Below are 26299 nucleotides of genomic sequence, written 5' to 3' on the forward strand. Positions count from 1 at the left end.
TTTAGTAGACCATAATAATGAGAGGTGACCTTGGAACAGAGGACCTTAAGCAGCACCCAGGACCATACGAGTGTGATGCTGTTCGCTGCATCATTGTTTGTTTTGTATGGCCTGCTTATAAACAGATTGACTGAGCGTTCAGAGCTAGTTTGTTTCCTTTATGGTCTGTGTTAGATATATGTGTGCCTTTGTGTCTTCAGCTTGTATAATGAGTCCATTTGGTGGTGCATGACTGGTATAATTAAGCCAATGAATCTACAGCAGGGAAGGTTGCACCCAAATACTAACAAGTCATAAAGACAAGTAATGGACTGAGACTGGGTTTTCATTGAGCTCTCATGCACTTTGGAAGAAATTGCTAAACATATTTTGTGCATAAAAAAGACCAGCAATTTCTGTATCCTGTTGTCTATAAATATGATATGCTGTTATCTGTCAAACCACCCTGGAAGGATTTCAACTTACTGGCCAGATTTTGGTGGACAAAGGTCAAAGTTCAAGGCCATTATAACCTCACAAACGCCTGTTTCATGCTTGTTAACATCATCTCTCAGGAACGCCTTCAGGGAATTTCTTCAAATTTGGCTAAAACATCCACTTAGACTCAAGGATGAACTGCTTAGGTTTTGGTGGACAAAGGTCAAAGTTCAAGGTCACTGTGGCCACATGTCCGTCCATTCCATCAAGGAAGGGGGCAGGGCTAGGTAAAAAGGGCCATAGGGATAGGAATGTAGGGAGTTGGGATTCCGAGGAGTGGGTAAGGGGGTGTGGGTGCTGGGAGGGGGCGTGGTGAGGCAAAGGGGGGGAGCTAGGGAAAATGGACCATAGCTAGGGATAGGAAGGTCGTAGAGAGTCGGGATTCGAGGGGTCGGTAGGAGGAGTGACTAGGGTATGGGTGGTGGGAGGGGGCGTGGTGAGGCAAAGGGGGTGGGGATAGGAAAAAGGGCCATAGCTAGGGATAGGAAGGTTATAGAGGGTCGGGGTTCGAGGGGTGGTGGTACTCAACCTTGCCCACCTCAGGAGCCACATTGACAAAAAATACTTGGATAGGGGACTGTGGGTGGTGGGAAGGACCGTGGTGAAGGAAAGTGGTGGGGCTTGGGGAAACTGGCAGTAGCTAGGGATAGGAAGGTCATAGACAGTCGGGATTCGAGGGGTGGGTAGGGGGTTGTGGTTTGGGGGATGTGAGCGGTTTTACCGTAGGTGTAGGACCATTTTCCATGTTAAAAATGATTAGTTGTGTTGTTGAGGTGCTCCCAAACATTGTCTAAAGTGCCATAAGGCTGAATGGCCACACCACTGCGCTGTGGGCTTCAAGGTATTTGTGCTTGAATCTGGACAGACATGGATGTCGACTGCTGACTTTTTGGCGGAGGCATACAACCACGAGGCGGTATTTCTAGTTTTTCATTATTCATTGTTATTAATTAATTAATGCATTATTATTCATTAGTCCAGGCTTCATATAGCCTACTGTCGTAAACCTGCAGCTTGTATCAGGCTTTTAGGAAGTTATCACTGAAAACTGCAGAGCTAGAAGACCATTGGCAGAAATTGCTCAACGCAGATGAACGCCCATCTAGAGCCAAGTCCGCTCAATGTTTCTTCTCCCGTTGAAGGGGTCCACCACGTGCTTCTTCCTCTTGAGGGGAAATTGTTTCAATTGCCACATGACCTGCCAGTAAGTGCAGTAACGTCGCCATGTGCTTTGCTCATGTGAGAATTGTTTCAATTGTTGGGTCTAAAATAAAGTGCTTGGTCGTTTCCCTGCTCTATTTGTAAAGCATCTCGAGATAACTTTCATTATGATTTGACTCTATATAAATACACTTGACTTTACTTGACAGCATTATTTCTTGTCCACTGCTCTATCAGCTGCTTAGCAACTGATGCTGCATCAGTACAAATCACCACCGTTATAAACATAGCAGTTTCGAGGAAGTGCTGCCTCACATCTACTTTCTTTTTCTTCTCAGGGAAGTGAAAGCCATTCTACACTTCACTTGCCTCAGTCATCAGTAGCTGCTTCAACACTCTGGGTTCCTGTGCTGTTTCCATACTACTGACAGAACGAGAGGACTCTGGACAGAGAGGCTCTGTGTGGCTTTGTGTCGGTGCTGACTTGGTTCTGCTTACAGAACAGACATGGGGTTTGGGGAGGACCTTCGGTGCCCACAAGCACACGCAGCTCTCATGCGACTGCTGGACTCAGAGCTTCACCTGATGGAGATCATGAAGAAGTGGATGGGACAGCGGGCCAAGAGCGAGCGGGAGTTCTCAGTGCAGCTGCACCAGATGGCTGCCATGGTGGACAGACTGGACAGGGCCCAGCCTGGCGGAGGACTGGATTATATCAGCCAGCTCAACAAGGTGAGCTTCATTCTAGATCGAATTATCTAGTCCCCAACAATGATCAGGTATTTCAGTAAAATTTGGAAGATTAGTGCACAGTGCAGAAAGTGCGTGGCTTAGATTTTCACCTTCTTTGGAACATATAGGCTACAATTATGTCTCAATTTAACATTATTTCCACATCTAACGTTACAGTGTATCCCTGATCATTTTGGTGCATGTCAAATCAGAGAATAACCCCAAACATGCTTTAAAACAAAAACAAAAAAACTGCATCTTGGAGAAAATCCACACAACACCTGAGTACACGTTCAAAATCTGCTTTAGGAATGATTTTGTCTATTTGGATGCAATGCAACAGCTCACATACTGTAGTTCCTATGTGAGGCGTGCATAGAGAAACAAGCCCAAAGCAAATCTGTAGGTTTCCGTTATTTCTGTGAACCACTCTGGAGGTTTAAGTTTTTACAGAAGTCTTGGTTTCCAATACAGTAACAGCAGCACCCTGACCAGTTTTACAATTAGTGTAAAATTATTGTTTGCATGATACTACAGTATTAAATACCAAGAAATCAATGCCAAAAATAAAAATTTTATTGTTAATACCTCATTTTATTATTTAAATTATATTGTGTTATATAATGATGAGATTGAGAAATAAAGAGGAGTAGAGATATTTTTTCTATTAGAATTTCACCTTGCCGCCTCATTATTAACCCCTCCGTTGACTATCTTGCTCCCTGTTGTCCCCTCTTTGGCCTCCTGGTCCCTGCAGTCGTGGGGCGTGCTGGTCTCTCAGACAGAGAGTCTGAGTCAGGTGATGAAGAAGCGCTCGGAGGATTTGCTGGATGGTCCCATGAGCAAACTGACACTTCTCATTAGAGACAAGCAGCAACTCCGCAAGACCTATGCAGAGCAGTGGAGCCTGCTCAGCCAGGAACTCAGTAAGGTGTGTTATACACAAACACACACATGGACATACACCCACATGCACACACACACGCACACGCACACGCACACGCACACACACACACACACACACACACACGCACACGCACACACACACACACACACACACACACACACACACACAAGGCCACTACCACAAATAGTAATGTGAACAAATGTGTATTTTATTTTGTCACTTAAATGAAATCCAACAAGAAGCAACTTATGTTGGGTGATGTACCCCCATCAAATTGCTGTAGTGGGCTGTTTTAAAGCTAGAGCCAAGTTTCCGGTGTCATCTGAATGGAAGAATTAATCAATTTGAATATGAAAAATATAAATGTTGGTATAATAAACTGTGATTACCAGTCCTTTTCATCAAATTAGTAGCTATAATTGGGAGTGATAGTGTTACAGTCGGCTACTGGTGGAAGTGCACGGTTACAATCTGGCCCTCTGGTAGCGAGGTCATTTTATTTTTGTGGCCCTCTCTATCATCAAAGTTGCCCATCCCTGTTTTAAATTAGAGCAAGCAAGAGAAATCACTACTCGGGATGGACAGAGAATGATTTATACAAGATTGCCGGGTGCTCCCCAGGGTTTTTCATTACCCAATTATGCCAGGCAAATGATGTGTTCAGTTTCAGCTATCCATATTGGTTTATAATAAACAATCTGGCACTTTTCTTATTTTCTGTGTAAGGGCTTTTTTTCAGTTCAGTTCAAATCAAAGCGCAGCAGTTATGTCCACTGTGACACATTTGGATGTTCTTAATGACAGTTCATGTCAGAGACAATGCAGTATCAGGTGCAGCTTTGTGGTTTTCTGTCACCAGGGCGTTTTGTTGTCTCTCGTCAGAAGGTCAAACCACGTCCTGCTAAGCCACCCCCCCCCCCCCCCCCCCCTCCTTGAGGTTTTTCTGCCTCAGTAGCGAGAGGCAGTGAACTGCCGCTCATAATCTGGACTCTTCCTGCGTCAAGTGGGGCAAGCGGTTAGTATCACTGTGACAAGCGGCGGTTTCTAACTACCGTAAATTCCGGACTATAAGGCGCACCGGTGTATAAGCCGCACCTTCAAAGTTGACTATTTTTTTCTTATATAAGCCGCACCGGACTATAAGCCGCGGGTGTTTTAATGGTATTTTTTTTTTTTTTTTTTTTTTTTTTTGTGTGTTTTAATGTTTAATTACCATATGTAAGGGTTCATGCACAGAGGGGATTGTAGAGGAAGCTCCCATTTATTAACATTTCAACAAAACAACATAACACAACACCACCTGTGTTGTTTTTTACAGTGCACACAGTGTCATACAGTGTCATACAGTGTGGTGAAAAGAGGGCAAGAGAGGAAATTAAAACTTATTATAGTTATATAGGATTTATAGTTAGAAAGAGTGCTAAAAAAGAGAGATTTTTTCTTTTTTTTTTCCTTTTTTTTGGAAAAAATCCATAGATAAGCCGCACCGTTATATAAGCCGCAGGGGCCAAAAAAGCCCAAAAAACGGGAAAAAAGGTGCGGCTTATAGTCCGGAATTTACGGTAACTAAATCTATCTTTATCTATGGAAGACTGAACTGCACTATAGCGCTCCATCTTATACAGTCCACGATGCTCTGACCTCTCCCATCTGTCTGTTCTTCTCTCTGTGCTGCTGCTCTGTGTTCAGGTGACGCAGAATGAGCTGGAGAGGCTAAAGAGCAGCTACAGGCAGGCGGCGAGGGAGGCGGCGCAGGCCAAGAGGAAGTACCAGGAGGCTAGTAAAGGTGGAGATCCCTGACACAGCTCACTTCCCTAAACAGTCTGATGGCTGGGTGTGGCCTGGCCTGGCCACTCTGTCTCCACTTGTGATGCCTACTAACTCAAGATCAACCATTTGACTGTATTATTTCAGAGAATTTCAAAGTTTAAAGTCCCACATTTACCTTCCAACGGTTTCCTTTCTTTTTATTTCAAATTGTTTTTATTCGTTTTTAAACAATACAAACAAGAAAAAACAAACCCTGCGTGTAAAAGTGTAAAAAACAAGTGTAAAAAACAAACAAACAAAAAACAAACAAACAAACAAAAAGAATAAAGACAAGGAAAGGACAAGAGGGGGGTGGGAAGAGAGAGGGTAGGGTAGAGCTGTTAGGGGCTACTAATCTAAAGTTCTTGCGTCAAATTCCTTATGGTAATAATCTAAGAAGGGGTGCCAAGTCATTTCAAACTTTTCCAGAGAACCCTGGACTGTGCATCTGACTTTTTCTAGCTTAAGAAATGACATTACCTCACGAATCCAGCGTGAGTGTGATGGAGGTGTGGGCGATTTCCAGCTAAAAAGAATAAGCCGGCGAGCTAGTAATGTTGAAAACGCCATTAGATCTGATTGATGTCTGGATATCCCACTGTTGCTAGGGGCCCAACGGTTTCCTTTCTAACAACATGGGGTGCTGTAAAGACACATACTGCTCCACCGGTTCTGACAGTGACTGACATATTTGAAATCAGGACAACTCTGACTACACACCAACTCAAAATCAAGCATTTGCTGTATCAATTTAGATCATTTCAAAGTTAAATTCTCACATTTGTTCGTTGAAATGGCTGAATCTTGGGGTGCTCTGAAAAACACATTGCGCCATAATTTCTGACAATGACTGATATATTTGTGTTCAGGAACCCATAACCAAAATATAGGCTAGTAAGGCTACGCATGTCAGTAACATGATCGGACCGATCATGCTATAGTATAGCATGATCGGTCCGATGGCAGCTATACTGACCCATTGTGGCCGATTGTGAGCCAGGAAACGTGTTTATCTACCTCCTGCTTGTGTGCGTGTCTGTGTGTGTGTGTGTGTGTGTGTGTGTGTGTGTGTGTGTGTGTGTGTGTGTGTGCGCGCACGCGCATGTGTGTGTGTGTAGACAAGGAACGTGACAAGGCAAAGGAACGCTATGTGAAGGCAACACTGAGACTCCATGAGCTGCATAATGAGTATGTGCTGTGTGTGCGGGCGGCCCAGGTCTACCATCAGCACCACTACAGTCAGATCCAGCCCGCTCTGCTCACAGCGCTTCAGACCCTGCAGCAGGAGATGGTGCTGATCCTGTAAGCTCACATGTGCTAGAACAGTGGTGTGGGGCCCGGGGACCACCAGGGCTCTTTGAGGGGTCCCCAGGGGGTCCCCAACCAAATGTATCTATTGTTAAATGTCAGCATTATTTCATTTACAAGAAGTTAACACAATTAGATAATGTGTAGAGGAATGTCTATTTTGATCACAGTTTCACTGTTATCCTACAATACAGATATTCATGGAATTCTCATATTGAACAATAAAATAAACAATACAAATATTCTCAGATTTGGGTTCGAGACAAATTCTCACCAAATGGGGGTATGGCTCCAATACTGTATGTACTAAATTAGGGGTCCTTAATATGAAAAGGTTTGAGTTCTGTGTGTATGTATGTACGTGTGTGTGTCTTCATGTATGAGAGAGAATGGATGAGATTGAGAAGTGCATTTATTTGATGTAACATTTAATTAGTGTTGATGCTTACAATGTATACCCTCTTCCTATTGTCGCCTTTATTTATAAGTTCTGTCACCAGATTTAATTTCCCTCGCAAAAGTTTCTCATTGTTAGTTTGGCTATGGCTAACCTCAGGCTATATGTGCACAATATCCCTGACCTCTGAACCAGGAAGGAGGTCCTGGAGGAGTATTTTGACATCTCCAGTTTCGTCCACCATGAAGTGGTGCGTATCCACAGGGAAATCTCCACTGCTCTGATGGCCATCGATCCTCACACAGAGTATGACAGCTTCACCCACCAGAACAGGTAGACGTCAACCACACAACCACACAACCCACGTTTGAAAGCAATAGTGTGTGAACTAACATCCTTACCCACCTACCGCTGCTTTGTCATGCACCTTGTGTTTCGGATGTGAACACGCACAGTAGCCTTGTGCAGGCCCGTAGCCAGGGTTTGAGAAATACCGAGGTCATTTTAGCGCGGCGTGGGGGGCCCAGGGGGGGCTGTGCCAACCCGGTTAGAAAATGTTGTCCATTTTAAAGTAAAATGCTTCAATCCGGTGCACTTTGAGAGCAAAATTAAGAGGCTAGATCTATAAAGAACTACAGCTCGTCTTCAACTGGGACAAGGCTCACAGTCACCCCTGGATAAAGGAAATTTGTTCTACTCTTAGAGAGGCAGACCTGGCATATATTTTTCACGACATGCTTTGCTGTAATGTTAATATGTTGAAACAAAAGTTATCTCTTAATTACAGAGAGGGATGGGCAAACGACATATGGTCTAAACCTAAGCTTAGATCATATGTTCAGATGAAGCAGTGTTTTGGTCCTGAGCCCTATGTCACTTCCTTTCTAACCAGAAACCAGAGGTCTTTATGTGCTCAGCTGATAATTGGTATCCTGCCTCTTGCCATTGAAGTAGGGCGGTTCACAGCTATACCAGAAGAGAACAGGATATGCAATGTCTGTGATCTAAAAGATGTTGAAAATGAGTTTCATTTCATGTTTTATTGTACTTTATATGATGATTTGAGGATTTCCTTATTTGACGAAATGCAAAAGCAAATACCTGAGCTCTTCTGGGCAGATGATGGCCAGAAGTTGGAGTGGTTGTTTAAGACTGAGGTATTTAAGACTGCTAACTTTATCTCTAGGGCCTGGAATAGAAGGCAAGCACAGCTCTTTAAGTAGGTTCAGGTGGTGGTTTTCATGCTGTACAACTTTACCGTATGTATTTTGGGTGTTTCTGTTGGTTTTATGTTTTGATCATTGTTTGTTTAAATGATGAACAGTCAAAGTGTCCTATAAGCCCATGTGGGCTGGGCTTCATTCGAAGCATGACACTTAAATAAAGAAAATCAATCAATCAATCATACAGACATCATGTTAGATTAATATCCTCTTTACTGTGCTGTTGCTTTAAAATGATACAAAAAATAAATGTCTCCCCATATAATACAATTTATATTCTGCATACAGGTCACATGGCAGAATACTGGTCAATTAAATACAATGGCCCATCTACACAAACATCACTTACAGGGGAGTTACTTACCCATTCACTTCAATAGAACTGTCCCCAAAGTCTAGCCCCAATCTAGCCCCAATGCAAAATTTGGACGTTGTGGTGAGTTATGTCTCTTCCTTCTATAGCACACAGAGAGGAAGCAAATTGTTGCATTTCTGATCAACTGTCATATATCATGTTAATTTATGAGGGCTTTAAAACATCAATGACAGATGAATAGATCTGGGGGCCGGGGCTATTTAAAAAAAAAAAAAAAAAAAAGTGAAAATACCGAGGTCATGACCTCGGTGTCCTCAATGGTAGCTACGGGCCTGGCCTTGTGGGTCACCCTGGGCACGGTGACGCACGCTAGTCACGTGACCTAGATTTCTTGGAAACCAGGCGGTGAATTCGGAGAAACCAGGTTGCACCAAGGCAGGGAGGCGGGGAGAGAGGCTAGCCTAGGCTAGCCTAGCTTCCAGGAAAGCTGGAGGAAGCCTTCAGGGACTAGCCTTCCTCCCCTTCCTCAATGTGGCCATCCCCCCGGTCCTCACCATGGAGGAGGACTATTTGTTGCTGTAGGCAATCTGGGAACCCATCAGTTAAACAACAAAAATAAGTTTTTTCTCTAACCTCTGGGGGCAGCCCAGGGCAGCCCCGTTTCAATGTGGTGCAACAGGAACTCAAGAGGCGCGGTCGGCAGCGGAAGAAAATCCCTTTCCCCTGCAAGCTCTACCATTGGCTCCAACCGACCGCCTCTGCCCATTAAGGCATTTCTTTTCTGCTCCCTGCGTGTCGCTCTCAAATCAGTCCGTCCCTATGAAACAACAATAACAACTCTAGCTCGTTGCTATAGTAGCAAGTAGCAACTTGGTAAGTAAGAAAATGGTAAGTGTTGACAACACAGCGGGTAAAGCGCAGCATGCGTGCGAGCGCTGTTACACCCCTTTTGACGGAGCATGCCGACACATTTTCGATGCAAGTCGAAAGTCTGTCTCGAGAGATTATGCTGTAGGTAACCAATCCAAACCCCAACCAAGTCACTGACCTTTGCCTAACCTCAACCCCAAGGAGGTCACTGACCTTTGCCTAACCCCAACCCCCCTCACCCCCTGTGCACCCACCCCCACCCCCCCACCCCAGTGTGCGTCCGTGTGTCCAATGATGACATGATGCAGAAGTGTACCGTACTCGTTAACGTCCGACGCACAAGGCGCATGACAAAGTGACGGCATGTGATGCCCCCGGAGTGAGAACGTGTTGGTGTGTGTGTGTAGGTCTGTGGCGGAGATCCCTGCCTGTGTCGAATTCGATTGCGGTCTCCTGGAAGACAACGAGCAGCTAAAGCCTCGAGAGCTCGAACTGAACGACCTCACAATCGAGGCAATCCAGCACAAGTGAGTACAGCAGAGATGGCTCCAGTCTCTGTAAACAACTCTCACATGTGCACACACAATCTGTCTTTGTGATAATTACGCAGCGCTCACCTCGACTTCCTCAACTTCAGTTTCTTTTTTTAACTTTCTAAACTATAGTTCCTCCTCATCCTCACCCTCTGCCTGCCTATTTCCTGTTTTATATCTCTTACTTGTTCCCCTCACAGTGTTTCTACGTCCCCTTCTGTCTCTGTCTCCTCCCCCCCAGACTGACTGCAGTAGAGGATGAGCTGCTGGGACTGGCTGGCGCTCTGGCCTCCCAGCAGGCGTCGGTCAACCAGCTGGAGCAGCAGCTGGAGACGGAGAAGGAAGGTGTCAAGAAGGGCCAGAGGTGAGCCAGAGTGCATGATGCTCTGATGGTTTATTCAGAGGCTACAGAAGAGGTTTTGTCAGTATAAAGCACACAGGCTGTGGAAACCATGCAGACTACCTCCTGCTGAACTAGGCAGTCCCTCCCATCAGGAAAGGTTTAGTCTGTGATTTAAGGAGGCGATAACTGAACACGTCTCTATAATATAATAATAGAGATAAGGTCAGGGTTATGGAGCCTTTTCCTCTTTGTCTTGGTTTACGAGGCCATCTGTAGGTGGGAGTTATTCGCTCATTAACAAGCTCCTGCAGGACAAGTGGAAACACTGTGGTAATTGGCTACAGGTTCCTCACTTCACAGACAGCTGGGGTGTGTACTGTATGTGGTGGTGGAGGGGTGGGAGCATCTCGTAATGGGATAGTCATGGGTTTGATGAAACACTTTGTAAATTAACAGTGACATTATAGGTCGACTAGGTTGCCAGAGTGCTTCCTCTGGTACAGAATCCATTTACTCGAGAGGAAATGTCACACAGTGAAGCATGGTGTTTAATCGGCAAAGGAAACTCATTGCTGCAGTTGTTACACTGGTCCCTTCTACCCTGTCACCACAGTCAATTAAGAAATGTTGTCAGGGGTAAACCCTCCGTCTACCCAGTGACTGGTTTTAGATTTAGATTTTTCATAAAGAAAAATTTGGGATGCAATGTCACGCTAACATCAGGCCTAACATCGGTAAGTTGTTTTTATACTTAACACCCGCCTGCAGGCTAAGTAGAAAGTAGATGCTAATTAACGTACTGCCACTCCGCACTGCCAGGGTGTACCAGTTCAGCAAGAGACATGCACTAGAGGAGTGCCGCCATCAGGTGGCGCTGTCACTGGGCGTGAGAGCCAGGCTGCAAGCCCAGAGGCTGCTCCTGAAGGAGAAGCTGGACCAGCTGGGCTCTGGTGAACCCCCTTCTGCCCTGCGACTGGAGAACGACAGCACCTCAGTTTCTAACAGCACCAGTGTATGTTCTCCGATACTTTCTTTGCCATCATCTTGTATGTCCTAACCTATTCTGCCAGTCGGCCAGGTCTTCAAAAAGAAGAGGTCATGTGACTATAAGTCATAAAGCCGGTCTTGGTATGAAGAGAAAAGTGGTGGTGATGATAGGTATAAACTCATCAAACCAGTCTCTTGCCTTTTGTGCTTCCTCTAAACCTGTCACTGGTGCCTTATAAAGTCAATAAAAACTATGCACTCAGTGCATTGGTAACATAACAAAGCAGAAGAATGAGAAGATACTTACCAGACTTGTTTTCATATTGCCCTGTAGTGATGCCTATGGCAGTCAGAACAAAAGTAATGTTGCTCACGAGTCACGAACCAGCGGGTACACCTCATTAACATCTAACCAACCACTGAGTATGCTCTCTCAGTTTCACGGACATAACCGTGATGAAGGCAGCTTTGGTAAATTGTCAGCTTGTCATTGTAATAAAAAATAATCTTGCCCATTAAAAAGACTCATCATAGCTTCTTTTCTTTCTTTTTTTACTCATCGGCCACATAAAAAACACAAAAAAAACACTAGTGCAGTGCCCGTTCGCCCGCTGCTGCACAGAGCGCTGTTAGCTTGTTTAGCCTATTCAAAGTTTATTGAGTGTGTCCAAATTGCACCAAATCTGACACGCATTGTTGTCCCCACCTGGCACCTGCCAATTGTGGAGTAGATCGGACGAACGGTTCTCGAGATATGTGAAGTACACACACACACACACACACACACACACACACACACACACACACACACACACACACACAGATTCCTTGCTATATAGACCCTTTTACTCTTTGTAAACAGCGATGATGTGTTTCATGGGCGGAGCCAAACTCGCTGCAAAAAATTACAACTAGCGGTTCAGCTGTCATAGAAATATGGAAGATCCCGACGCCTCCTCCAAGTATTTTAAAGCTCTGCCAGCAACAGACAGGTTACCTTTCACAAATAAGCTAACTCTTTCAATGGGGTGAGGTTTCTTGACCCGTACTCACTGTCAGGATGGGTCTAGGATCCAAACATCGCCAAAGTTGCAGTGCCGGACATTGCCGGTCTTTTTCCTGTATTCCGGGGATCTCTCGTTTCGGCTTGAGTTTTGGATACCGTGATGCATGCGCAACTAACCCTGTGATATCCACCGTAAAAGGGGTAATATGGCGCTAGAGAACACTCCTTAAAGCAGCTACGAGCAACTTTTTCGATTGTTATTAAACAGTCTAAATTTAATATCAATGCATCACATCTTACCTCTAATAGTAGACGAGACCAACGCAGAGTAGTCTCGCTTGAACCCGAGTGAATCGGCCAGTGTTAGTCTGTCTGTGGCCAGGGAAGATCAGGAAGTGAAATTAAATGGTTTGCAGCAGCCACTTCGGCCATAACCACAAAATAACTTCCAAAAAACCTGTTAGAATATAACGAGAGATGTTCGCGAGAGTATGCATGGCATTCACATTGTTTATGCTATGTTGCTAGGCAGCGCGAACGGGGTAGGCAGGCAGCTGCGTTTCACTTCCGGGTTTCACTTCCGCGTTTATCCGGTCCGGCGGTAAGGAGAGAGAGAGCGAGCCCCCTGTTGACGCGAGTTTAGACAGACACAGACTTAATAATCATCTAAGGGAGCAATCTCCGATTCACACGGCTTTGGTCTCAGCTACTATTATAGGTAAGATGTGATGCATCAATATTGTAATTATACTGTTTAATAACAATCGAAAAAGTTGCTCGTAGCTGCTTTAAGTATATGCTTCATGTTCCAGTATATCAAGAGTAGATCACGTACACCATGAACATTTCTGGTCAATGCGCTAGGAGTACTACGGAAGCAGAGAGCAGCCATACTAACAATTATTTTTTATTGCCATTTTCTCGTGATAACGAGTTATTATTTCGTTATCTCGAGATAACAAAGCTCTGACATAACTGCAGTAAACAAACTAAAGTTATCGTTAGGTGCCTAACCTGTTGACTGTTCAGTAGTTAAGACAGACCGACAGTCATGACAGTGATCTTGAAGGCTGAAATCCAGATGGTGTGATCAAATGAACCAGATACTCATTTCCTAGGTTTGCACATGGTTCTGGATAATTATCCTGGCGCTATGACTGTAACTGCATATTGCATATGCATAAAGCCATAGATGTCTTCAGCCCGAGACTCAAACATCAAAAATCAAACATGTGAAGTTTGGGGCAGATTTGACCATGTACAGTTGAGTTACAAACCACTTCCTGTGTTGCCAGTAGGTGGCACTATGACTATGCGCGTTTCCAAATTGCACCAAATTTGACACTGGTCAGGTTGCCACCAGCAATACACTCACCAAGTGTGAAGGCGATCGGACGAACGGTTCTCGCAAAGGAAAGGAAAGGAAACACAGACTGTTATTATCCTGTATATAAACATTCAAATATTATCGATTTTTAATGACAATATAATATATATTATTTTCAGGAGCAAGAGAGAAATGGACCTAAACTCAGCATGGATGGGATCATTAACAATCTGAGCAGCCTGTTTAAATCCTACAAAAATGAGGTAAGAAATACAATGAGCTATCAGTCAGGACATCGATAGTAATATAATATCGCCCCCCCCCCCCCTTCCCTCCTCACTATTTCCCCTTCCTGCCCCAAACTTTAACCAATGTTGCTGTTTCTGTGCACTGACATCTATCACACAACACGGCAACAGGTGACACAGGAAACCAAACACTTCACACATACACTGACACATAACAGAAAGCAATGATCCTACCAAGACTGACTCGCAGGTGATTTCAAATGACACACAGAGCTGCGGCGGATATGAAACACGGTCAAAGAACTAGACAGGGAAACATAATACACAAAGAAATGGCCTTTCTTTGAGTCTTGTTCTCTTGAAGGCGCTGTGTTGCACATGGAGCTCAACCTTGACGGTCAGTTACTACTTTCCAAACTGTCTGCCCTAAAATCAAGTTGACTTGTGTTCTCAGGCAGCCGGTTTACGCCTCGCTGGTAGGCAGCACACACATAACCGCCGTGTCCCAACTGCCCACAACATCTCTCGTTTTCATTTGGCCAGAATAATCCATTTAGGCATGACCCCCATGACCCACAATACCTCAGGAATAATTAAGCAATAGATCACGACAGGCCGTGATATATGCTCATTATACCACACCTAAGGGTCGTGCTTCGCCCGATGTCGAAGCACGACCCTTAGGTGTGGTATAATGATTATTATAAAACGGCTCTCTCAAATCAAGCAATCTGATTGGTTCACAGCCATTGTATAAATCCAGTAACCCACTCCAATAACCCATGGCCATGGGTTATTGAGTTGCCATCAAAAAATAAAGGAATTGTCCGCACACTGATTAGCAGCTCCCGTTTTATTTGCGCTCAAGGTTGGCAAGCAAGCTTTCGACCCTATTGGGTCTTCATCAGGCCTGATGAAGACCTGAATCGATCTTCGCTTATAACTTTACTAATACTTCGCAGAAAATTATGTTTTGTAAAAGAATAGACGCGGGCTAATGTCTTCTTTGCAAAAAAAAGGCTGTTAACCCCGCATTTAACCCCGCATTTAACCCCGTAACGTTAGTTGGTGTCGGGCTTTGCAGAAAGGTCTCAGCTTCTCAGCAAGCGCTGAGAATGCAGCGCTGCGCTCGAGCTGTGTGTCAGGCTTTCCAGAAAGCTCTCAGCTTCTCAGCAAGCGCCAGGATTGGCCAATGTCAACTTCAGTCTCCAGAACGATCCAATCAAATCACCCGCACGTTCTTGCGGTCCCGCCTTACAGTAGTGTTTCAACTGACTCTATCAGAATGACATGCCAGTCGGACTTATAGTATTATTATTATTATTATATTATCATACTGCGGCCTCGTGGGATAACAGCTGATCAGCGGGATATATATGCCACAACACACTGGCTCTCATGCTATATTGCTTAATTATATCACGGTCTGAAGTGATCTATTGCTTTTACCAAGTATGGCAATATGAAAATTATTATTATTATTATTATTATTATTATTATTATTATTATTATTATTATTATTATTATTATTATTTAAATGTCTTAAATCAGTGTTTAAAAAATAAGAAGAGCAAAAATGAGATGAGCTGTTTGGCTTTATAAAGCCCCTAAAGAGGGGCTTAAGAGCGGGGCTTAAGTGAGTGGCTCTAACTGTGCCAATCAGATTGCTTGATTTGAGAGAGCCGTTTTATGTGTGGGTATAGAAAATGGGTGGATGGATGGATATATATTATTACTGTATCAGTGGCTCTATAAAAGCTACACTTGAACAGAGAATATTTGATTAATGTTGTGCAGAATCCTTCAAGCTAAATCATTGCTATTTTCTGAAGGGGGGGCAAAGTGTGAGCCTGTATGATGCCCTTAAGGCATGTAGCAGTGTGGTTTGAATTTAAACGAGGCTACTTTCAGGTATTCATGTCTAATCCATTTAGAATCACTCTGAACCGCTTGTCGATCACTTTCACTCTGCAGAACATTGCTTCATTATTCATGTCAGCTTTAAAGCATCTTGTTCTTGCCTCCAGGTGCTCCCAGTCCGCGGCTCGACACCGGAGCCGGAGCGTCCGCTGGGGCAGCAGGACATGTACCACAGAGCCATCCCCAGACTGGAGGTCAAGGAGCCGGAGCGTCCGCTGGGGCAGCAGGACATGTACCACAGAGCCATCCACAGACTGGAGGTCAAGGAGCCGGAGCGTCCGCTGGGGCAGCAGGACATGTACCACAGAGCCATCCACAGACTGGAGGTCAAGGAGCCGGAGCCTCCGCTGGGGCAGCAGGACTGGTACCATGGAGCCATCCCCAGACTGGAGGTCCAGGAGCTGCTGAAGAACGACGGGGACTTCTTGGTCAGAAGGAGTCAGGGCAAACAGGAGTACGTCCTCTCCGTGCACTGGACCAGCTCCTGTAGGCACTTCCTCATTCAGAGTAGTGATGTGAGTATATCTGCTTAGGAACAGAGCAGTGGCACACCTTATATTTATTGTGTCTAAATATCAGTCAAACGTTTGGACACACCGTGTATATTTTTCATGATCTTAAAGCCATTTTGATCTATAGGCTTGAAAGGCTTGACATGTGTTTCTTAGACAAATATAAATAGTGACGTTGATGCCTACTATGTATGGATTTCTCTCCAAAGCCTTTGCCTTTCGCCTGCAACGTTTCGTGTCATGTACAGCGCGTCATTTCTGTTTTTGTGATCACATTTTTTTTGTTATTTTCAATTCGCACACAGACTCACATCAGTCTCTACACCATTGCATTGAAGGTTCAACTAAAACAGTCACCTTAATATTAAGCACATCAAATAACATGCTAGGACTCATTTGTGAGCTCATTCACAGAGATAAATGGCTCTACAAAGGCAAATAATCCTACAGTTACTCTAAACCAGCATCCAATGAACAAAAAGAAACATTTTTTGCAATAGGATGTTTTGAGAGCATGTAACTGACACAGGTCTACTTTGTAATGCTGTGTGCAAACAGAAGCACAGTGGCGGTAGCACATAGCATCAAGTTGAACAACACAATGACTTTCTTGTTGACATTGTCTAAGTTTAGAATGGACAACAGGTCGAACTCACGTAGAAACAATCAAACAGAGCTATTCTGCAAACAAATATGATGTCCGCCAGGTGACTTGATCCTTGGTCATGATGTTCCTTCCTCTGTGTGTGTGTGTGTGTGTGTGTGTGTGTGTGTGTGTGTGTGTGTGTGTGTGTGTGTGTGTGTGTGTGTGTGTGTGTGTGTGTGTGTGTGTGTGTGTGTGTGTGTGTGTGTGTGTGTGTGTGTGTGTGTGTACATGCGTTGTGGGTGTGTCAGTAGAATCTGTACCGTCTGGATGGAGAAGGTTTCCAGAGCATCGCCCAGCTGATACATCACCTGGTCTCTACACGTCAACATGTCACCAAGAGGACCGACATCGTGCTCAAGAGACCTGTGCCGAAGGTGTGCGCGCGCACACGCACACGCACACGCACACGCACACGCACACGCACACGCACACGCACCAGTAAGGGTGTTGTTTGCTGCCAAAAGTGTGTAACTCCTTTTGACACCATGCAAAACCTCAATTCTGACACTGAGCAAACATTGTGGGCAGATGATTCTAACAGCACTTACTGTAGGTCAACAAAACATGCTGATGTAAGTAATGTGGCAGCATACCACATCATTTTAAAGGGATAGTTCTGTTTGTTTGAAGTTGGGTCCTCATAGGTACTCTCATACAGTCAGTGCACTGGGTAAAGCACTCTGGATGCACCGCGCACCGAGATAGGAGAACTGCACTCCAGCTGCAACAGGCACAGAGAGCTGTCTGCTGAGTGTGAAGGGGGCCATGAGCAAAAACGTAAAAAAACAACAGAAAAAATACATGAAATGTTTCCATACTGCTCACCTGGCATAATCCAAGTCTCCACAAGCCCTGAGATGCCAAGTTGACTTGAAAAGATGTCATGTACACCCTGTTTTTAGCTGAAATCGTCACTGGAGCTAGCAGCTGAAATTACAACAACTAGGGTACAACCTTGCTATAGTGACGATTTTAGCTAAAAACAGGGTGTAAATTACATATTTTATGTATTTTTTCTGTTGTTTTTTACGTTTTTGCTCATTGCCCCCTTCACACTCAGCAGACAGCTCTCTGTGCCTGTTGCAGCTGGAGTGCAGTTCTCCTATCTCGGTGCGCGGTGCGTCCAGAGTGCTTTACCCAGTGCACTGACTGTATGAGAGTACCTATGAGGACCCAACTTCAAACAAACAGAACTATCCCTTTAATATCCTATTCATATCCTAATTAATATTCTAGGCCTGTAAATTCAAGAAAAGAACAACCAATTCTACAAGACAATTCAGACCCATCAACATTTTTTAAAATGATTAGTTTACATCTTATTAAGGTGGTGGTTGTTGTTATTTATATTTCAAAATTATTTCTCTACAGTAAAATGTTGTCAATAGGACCTTTAAACTGTAGCAGTATTGTTTTTATACTAACAAAGAAGTTAAAATATTGTGCTTAGTGTGTGGTAACCATGGTAACGGCAGCTGATCCAAGTTTGATCAAAATTGGTTTTGGCTCTCGGGTAAAAATCTATGTTTACTTTTCGGCTCCAAGCCCTCGATATGACATTTTCAGAGTTTGTGTTGGAGAAAGCCAAATTCAATATATATATTTTTTTTACTTACCGGTACTTATGAATTAAACAAATGAATGCACCCACCACCGCTCGCTCCCACAGCAGACACAGATGAGCACATGCAGTACAGTAGATGTGCACAAACACTCTCCACATGTCTCTCTCCTGCGCTGTTCCTTCCTGTCTCTCCTCTCTGGCCTGTCACACACTGTCACACCCCCACAGCTCAGTGTCTCTTATTTGTTCCATTCTCATCCTGTCAGGACAAGTGGGTGCTGGAACATGATGACATCATCTTGGGACACATCATTGGACGGGTGGGTGAGCTGTCAGGTGTTGACTGAACATTACAGATGAACACCACATTCATGTAATGCAGCAAACATCACCCTCCGTTGTTACCAACAGCCGTATTGTTTTCACCTTGTGAGTCTCTGTTTGTGGTCTCATGGTAAAATGGGGTTCTGAAAAACTCATTGTATAAGCGGCAACCACAGAAGTGCTTTTGACTTTGCCATGTGTTTAGGCCTACAGTATACTGTATGTCTGTGTGGACAGATTTTGCACGATCTAGCGTTAAAACCGTGCAAGATGCAGTCATGAAAATTTGCAGGTGTGAAGATACCATAACAAATTAAGTCAGACTTCCAAATAAGATGCCCCCCCTTCCTAATCATTCAAGGCAGGTCTCTCAAAACTCTTGATAATTACATGTTTCTTTCACTGTAGCTGTGTGTGTGTGTGTGTGTGTGTGTGTGTGTGTGTGTGTGTGTGTGTGTGTGTGTGTGTGTGTGTGTGTGTGTGTGTGTGTGTGTGTGTGTGTGTGTGTGTGTGTGTGTGTGTGTGTGTGTGTGTGTGTGTATGTGTATTCTCATATCTCCCAGGGTAACTTTGGGGAGGTGTACAGTGGCTGTTTACGCTCTGATAACACTCCTGTAGCAGTGAAAGCCTGTAAAGACGACCTGGCTCCAGAGCAGAAGAACAAGTTCCTGATGGAAGCCAGGTTTGCTCACGCACGCACGCGCGTGTGCACAGACACACACACACACACACACACACACACACACACACACACACACACACACACACACACACACACACACACACACACACACACACACACACACACACATACACACAGATGAGTTTAATTTTTCTTTCCTCCTCCATCCCTCTCTTCCTCTCTCTCCCTCTCTTCCTCTCTCTTCCTCTCTCTCCCTCTCTCTTCCTCTCTCTCCCTCTCTCTTCCTCTCTCTCCCTCTCCCTCTCTCTGCCTCTCTCCCTCTCTCTCCCTCTCTCTTCCTCTCTCTCCCTCTCTCTTCCTCTCTCTCCCTCTCTCTTCCTCTCTCTCCCTCTCTCTTCGTCTCTCTCCCTCTCTCTCCCTCTCTCTCTCCCTCTCTCTTCCTCTCTCTCCCTCTCTCTCCCCCTCTTCCTCTCTCTCCCTCTCTCTCTCCCTCCCTCTCTCTTCCTCTCTCTTCCTCTCTCTCCATCTCTCTCCCCCTCTCTTCCTCTCTCTCCCTCTCTCTCTCTCTCCCTCTCTCTTCCTCTCTCTCCCTCTCTCTTCCTCTCTCTCCCTCTGTCTCTCCCTCTCTCTTCCTCCTCTCTGTTCCTCTCTCTCCCTCTCCTGCTCTGTTGTGCAGGATCCTGAAGAACTATGACCACCCGAATATTGTGAAGCTGATTGGTGTGTGCACACAGAAACAGCCCATCTACATCATCATGGAGCTAATTCAAGGTAAACGTGATCACTGTCTGGGTAGAACATGTTGTGAGCAACACACACACACACACACTCTCACACACACACACACACACACACACACACACACACACACACACGCGCGCGCGCGCGCGCCAATAGAGCAGGCGAGGCCACGCTGCGAGCCTAGGAATCGAGCGCGCGAGATGCCTAGTATATATATTTATGTGTGTGTGTGTGTGTGTATATATACCTGTATATATATATATATATATATATATATATATATATATATATCCATCGTGGGCCACACAGGGGGCGCCTGATACCATAGAGGGTATGCATGGATGTCACTTTCCCACTGGAACATGCCCCCTCAATCAGGACTGAGTGGCAAAATCTATGGGCAAAACATTCAGCAGGTTCCCCTTTGTTGTTTGGAGCAGCAGCTGTCATTTATCTAGGCTGATTACTGCATTCAAAATCAATCTTGCTGCCATTCAGTGGGCGCGACCACGCAGTGACTTCTGCCTCTGTGACATCACGTGCATACCCTCTATACTCTATATAGAGTGAGTCAAGCCTGCTTACCCTGACAACTTCAAAGAGTAGTGTATGATTATTGTTTTTTTCACTTCCTCCATCATAAATCTGTGCGTGTGTGCGTGCGTGTGTGTGTGTGTGTGTGTGTGTGTGTGTGTGTGTGTGTGTGTGTGTGTGTGTGTGCGTGCGTGCGTGCATGCGTGTGTGTGTGTGTGTATTCCAGGTGGTGATTTTCTCTCCTTCCTGCGCTGTGAGGGTCAGAGTCTCAAGTCTAAGATGTTGGTGAAAATGGCACAACATGTCGCATCTGGCATGGAGTACCTGGAGAGCAATAATTGCATCCACAGGTCGGTCCTTCAGTCTGCCAACTCACAAACAAATGCAAATATAGAATGTTCAGTACTGATCCTGTCACTCCCTGTGAGCAGGCACATAGCTAGACTAAGAAAGCAGCGAGTGATGATGAGTCTACAGGTGGAGGTGGGGATGATGAAACCAATGGTGAGCAGCAGTAACCAACAGTCTGCACAGTGTAGCATGGCAATACCAAGGAGAGTGAACAGGTGCATCTTAATCAATCAATTAATCAATCAATCTGGTTATAGACTATTAGACACACTTTGTACAGAGGATGTAAGTTAATATCAGAATTCATTAAGAGCAAATTATTCTTTCCATTGACGTCTCATAAAAGTCACTTTGATGGAGATTAAAATAAAGAGTGCAATTCAACAAGACATACAGATACAGTAGCAATAAATCACAGATAAATGCCAAACATAATGGCTGTCCAACATTTGGGAAATAAAAGGAATTGTGTTACAAGACTTGTGTTACAAAAACAGAGAATTACAGTATGTACAGTGCAGTACAGTACAGGTGTAGCTACAGGCAGACATAACAGACATAGTTAAACGCAATCAAAGAAGAAGGGCAACAGTGCACAGAGGAACATCTGTTTAGATGATAACAGGCAATGTCCACCAGATGCGTTACGGCTGCGTTGCGGATCCGGCAAAACTGCTGGATCGACTCTCACCCATGTTATTAGATGGGTGATACATGCGATACGCACCTGTTGTATTTTTGTCAGGATCCCGCATACGTCTGACAGATTACCCGAGTGTGGGTCTGTTCGCAGCCGTACCGGAGCCATACCGCATCTGTTCCGGAGGCGGTGTACATTAGCCCTCTGCAGTACTAGATTTCGCCAAAATCTGTTTTGCATCGGAGGCCATCATGAATTTAAAGTACAGGGAAACACATAGAATCACATTGAAAGAATACAATGCTTAACATGAAGGGTAGCTGCAGTGAAAATGAATTAGTTGAATATCAAAACACCACATTAACATAATACAGTAGTCGCCATTACAATACAGCCTTCAGCTGCAATAGTACATATGACACCAGAAATAAATGGGTAAACCCAAGAAGGACCTAGAGCACTCGATTCACTGGAATTAATTGAATTAAAAAGTACATTATGACACATTGGCATTGGGCTACACTGCTGTACTCCCCCAAATGCAGTACATAATCGGTAGAACAAATTGCACTTTCACTTATTCACAAGTTTTTCCACTAATTTGCATACCGTATACAAGCCAAGAGATACTTTGGATGTGCAGTAGGCCTATGCAGGCCAAGATAAATATTGGCCTATTTGACAGCAACGTGGTGATCCGCCTGTACAGACACAGCTTCTGTATCCTGTGGATCTGAAAGATCAGAGCGGCTGTGCTCGGTAGAACAACAAGTTTTTGGGAAAATAAAGTGACTGTGGCTTTTGACAAGGGATTAAACGCAACAATGCCTGTAACGTTTTAGAGGATTTGTTGAACAGGAGTGACTGCTTCAGATGCAGCGCTTTGGTGAGGTGTCACTGGAGGTTGTCACTGTCTGCGTTGCAGAAGACTTGAGTCTGTGAAGCCTGGTGTCTCGTTAGAGGAGAGCTGCGTGCTTTGCCTGGCGGGGATAGATCATATATAGCCTGTAGCTGCTCAGCCTGTAAGGCCGCATGTCACACCGCCTGACTCGGGACCCCTGGCATGACATGCTGTACCGCCTGCTCTCTGACTCATCTCAGTCCTGTCTGTTCCTCCCTCTGCTGCCCCCCCCCCCCCATACATACATGTTGTTTATGTGTCTGTCTGTTCTTAGCCTCACACTATCTCTCCTTCTCTCAATCCCTCCATCTCTTTGCCGATCTGGGGAGAGCCGTAGACTAGCACGCTTCCTCCGCTACATGTGTAGTCGCCAGACGCTTCTTTTCACCTGACAGCGAGGAGTTTCACGGGCAGGATGTGGCGCGTGGGAGGACCATGCCGTTCCCCTCAGTTTCCCTCCCCCCGAACAGAGGAGGCGCTAATGCAGCGACCAGGACACATACCCCACCGGCTCTCCCACTAGACATGACCAACTGTGTCTGTAGGAGCGTCTGACCAAGCCGCAGGTGCCGCTGCCGGGAATTGAACCCGGGGTCTCCGTGGCACGGTGATGGAGCTTCTACCTCTACACTGCCCAGCCGCCCCCCTCATTCTCTTTCTCTCTCTCTCTCTCTCTCTCTCTCTCTGTCTCTGTCTCTCTCTCTCTGTCTCTCTCTCTCTCTCTCTCTCTCTCTCTCTGTCTCTCTCTCTCTCTCTCTCTCTCTGTCTCTGTCTCTGTCTCTCTCTCTCCGTCTCTCTCTCTCTCTCTCTCACGCTTTAGGGACCTGGCGGCCAGAAACTGTCTGGTGGGAGAACAGAGCGTTGTGAAGATCAGTGACTTTGGGATGTCCCGTGAGGAAGAGGATGGTGTGTATTCTGCCGCAGGGGGGCTCAAACAGATCCCTGTCAAATGGACGGCCCCTGAAGCCCTGAACTACGGTACAGCAGCTCGTCTGCTTCTGCCCCGCAGATACTCTTTTGTCCCACCTCTCTCTGTGTCTGTCCCCCCCGCTTGTCAAACATGACCAAGACCCTGATTTCTAAGTCCTCAATCGAGTTCCCCTCCTTAAGGAATTCAACTTCTGAACGTGCGTAATGTGAAAAACATTAGCTTGTGGTCACAGTAGGATGCCGCCTTTGCTAATGCTGCCCCCTGCTGGTGTTTCTCAGGTCGTTTTACCACAGAGAGTGACGTGTGGAGCTTTGGGGTCTTGTTGTGGGAGACCTTCACCCGGGGCATCACTCCCTACACCAGCATGAGCAACCAGCAGACACGGGACGAGGTGGAGAAAGGTACAGAAACATGATGTGCTGCACAGTATCGGTTCAAAACTCCAAATGCCATCGAGACAAATTCCTGCTCCTCTATTGAGCTTGATAAGTGAAGCGATTCGGATGCCCTTCACATGCATCAGAAGCTGTGAACGGTGTATAGAGACCATCTCAATGCAAGTTTTAACCGTCCTCGATGTCTTTCAGGATATCGCATGTCTGCTCCCAGTGATTGTCCATCAGAGATCTATATGCTGATGTGCAGCTGCTGGCAGTACGACCCCAGGAAGAGACCGACTTTCCAAACACTCCGAGTTGAGCTCAATGCCCTCTACCACACCACTCCATAACATTGATAGTATTTTATGTTTTTGATGTCTTGATTGTTATTTAGTTTAGTTTGTGATTTTATTTCCTTTTCTATTACAGAAAAAGCGGTAGAACATTATATTAAAATTGAAAATAAAATAAAAAATACTGAAATTACAAATGACACATTCAATCTGTTGACTATTGTGGAAATGGCTAGTGACGGAAGAGAACTGGTGGGAATAGCGTGATCCTCCCATGTGCTACGTCCTGCCGGTGAAGCGGCTGGCAACTGCGCATCTGTCGGAGGGAGCATGGTGCTAGTCTACGGCTCTCCCCAGGTCAGCAGAGGGTGGAGCAGCGACGGGGGCAGCAGGGGGCAAAATTGGCCAAATACAATTGTGGAGAAAATGTGGGGGAAATCAGAAAAATAAAAATGAAAAACATAACAGCATGTTGCAAATGTATTTTGAATGATTTTTAGGGTGACCCTTAATCACAAAACACAATAACAATATCACAAAGCAATTTAACAGAACCAACAACAATATTTCACCAAACTATTTCACAAAACCGGAAACATATAACACCATTTCACCAAAGGTTTTGCACTTTAGGGCGAAATCTTTAGTGTGAGAGGATACAGCAAAATGTGCCAAACCGTTTCAACACCAACAACAAGCTCATAGTCTACGGCGACAAAGATAATAAGGCAGAGATAGCAGCAGAGAGGCGGGACTAAAATGTGTTGGCCTTTATACATGTAAAGTATACAATTTAAGTAAAGTACAAAATGTTTAGAATATTGCCATATAAGTGCGTACAACAGATAACTTATCTGGATACAGGTCGCATTTAAAAACCAGGTGTAATTGGTGTTAGTCATACATCTAGGTCAGGGCTATTCAACTAAATTGTTCAGGAGGCCACATAGTCAGAAAGCTAAAGGGGCTGGGGGCCGGACCGTTCCCTGCGCTATTAATTAATCCCATTATATGTACACTTGACACCACGCGCCACCACATTTTCAAAACTTTTATTTCACTACATTGCAAAAGTAGCTTATTTTGAATTTAAAAGTGCTTAATTTCTGTGCAACAAAAGCTGTGTTAAAGCCCCAAAAGTAAACACATTTGAAACCAATCTAAGTATTCTACAACACATGTCAGCCATTTGAAATATAATTTGGACAATTCTGACATCTCTTACCTAACTACACCACAGCATTGTAAACATTTATAGTGCATCAGCAAAGGAAAACGACTGTAAACATTCTTTCTTGTTTAGAACCTATAGCACAGTATTAAATACTGAGTATCTAATGAAAAACTATTAATATTGCATCTTTTGTGTTTAGCTACTACATTTCACAGCATTGTAACATTGTAGTGCAGCAAGAAAGGACAACTAGTGTAAACATTTTAAGATATTAAGATATCTCCTGAAAAAATAATTTATAATGCATCTTTCTTGATTAGCTACATCACAGCGCCATCTCCTGAAAAACATTAATATTGCACCTTTCTTGTGGCTACATCACAGCATCTCCCGAAAAACATTTATAGTGCATCTGACTTGTTTAGCTCACTTTAGATAGATCACATCTGAAAAACAACCAGTTGGGTGTAATAAGTAAATGAGGTTTAATTGTAAAAAAAAATATATATATATATTGAATATATTGAATGGCCCTGATCTAGGTCTTGCTGAGTAAGAATCTCATGTGTTGCTGCTGTTCTTTTGCAGTCACTGAGCAGAGTCTGCCAGCAAGACAATTGATGAGGCAGTGTCCAGATGCAACCCCTGGGGGATCATTGAGGACAGGTACAGCTAGATGGAAGTGTTGTGCCCATATTTGTATCCTCTAAAGATGGCTTCCCTGGTGGTTTGTTGGCATGTGTGTTTTTGTTTGGCCAGTGCACAAGGAAACGATCATAGGGGAAACGTGCGTAATAAATTCCAAGTAGACCAATGTCGAATCAATGGACAATTTGATGGACAGTTTGAAAAAAGCTCAAGTCAGATGTCTGCACGTGGCCTTCAAAGTCATCTTGGCACGTGCAAACAGAGAAGAGCGAGGCTAAACAGGAAGGAGAGAGTCCAGGCACATGCACTGCCTTGCAAAACACAATGCTTTATTGCCAAACGTTTGGCCTTAGGCCATCAGAGCAAAGTGAGCGGTAACAGGACAAGTAAGATAATAAGATTACAAATATTGTGATCTCAATTCATTCCAAAGCAAGTTGGTAACTTTCAATG

The 26299-nt window shown here is 44.6% G+C and overlaps 1 protein-coding gene across 1 annotated transcript; it reads left to right on the forward strand.

Annotated features, from left to right (window-relative positions):
* Positions 1-2127: 2127 nt before the first annotated feature.
* Positions 2128-24354, forward strand: fes (FES proto-oncogene, tyrosine kinase). Its single transcript, XM_083651080.1, has 18 exons — positions 2128-2370; positions 3128-3301; positions 4967-5063; positions 6205-6388; positions 6987-7124; positions 9608-9727; positions 9975-10097; positions 10896-11088; positions 13576-13659; positions 15672-16079; positions 16974-17096; positions 18553-18606; positions 19174-19292; positions 19930-20024; positions 20755-20878; positions 23241-23398; positions 23630-23752; positions 23939-24354. Exons 1-18 carry the CDS (start codon positions 2146-2148, stop codon positions 24079-24081), a joined length of 2685 nt encoding a protein of 894 aa, XP_083507206.1. The 5' UTR covers positions 2128-2145; the 3' UTR covers positions 24082-24354.
* The last annotated feature ends 1945 nt before the right edge of the window (positions 24355-26299 follow it).

This window comes from Poromitra crassiceps, assembly GCF_964638095.1.
Source record: "Poromitra crassiceps genome assembly, chromosome: 14".
NCBI classification, from domain to species: domain Eukaryota; kingdom Metazoa; phylum Chordata; class Actinopteri; order Beryciformes; family Melamphaidae; genus Poromitra; species Poromitra crassiceps.

Excerpts from the sequence above, each read along its gene's own strand:
- fes (XM_083651080.1), top strand. The coding sequence starts at position 2,146 with ATGGGGTTTGGGGAGGACCTTCGGTGCCCACAAGCACACGCAGCTCTC. Across the intron at positions 10,098-10,895 it reads GGTGTCAAGAAGGGCCAGAG|GGTGTACCAGTTCAGCAAGA; the intron begins GTGAGCCAGAGT and ends CCGCACTGCCAG. Across the intron at positions 18,607-19,173 it reads TGGGACACATCATTGGACGG|GGTAACTTTGGGGAGGTGTA; the intron begins GTGGGTGAGCTG and ends CATATCTCCCAG.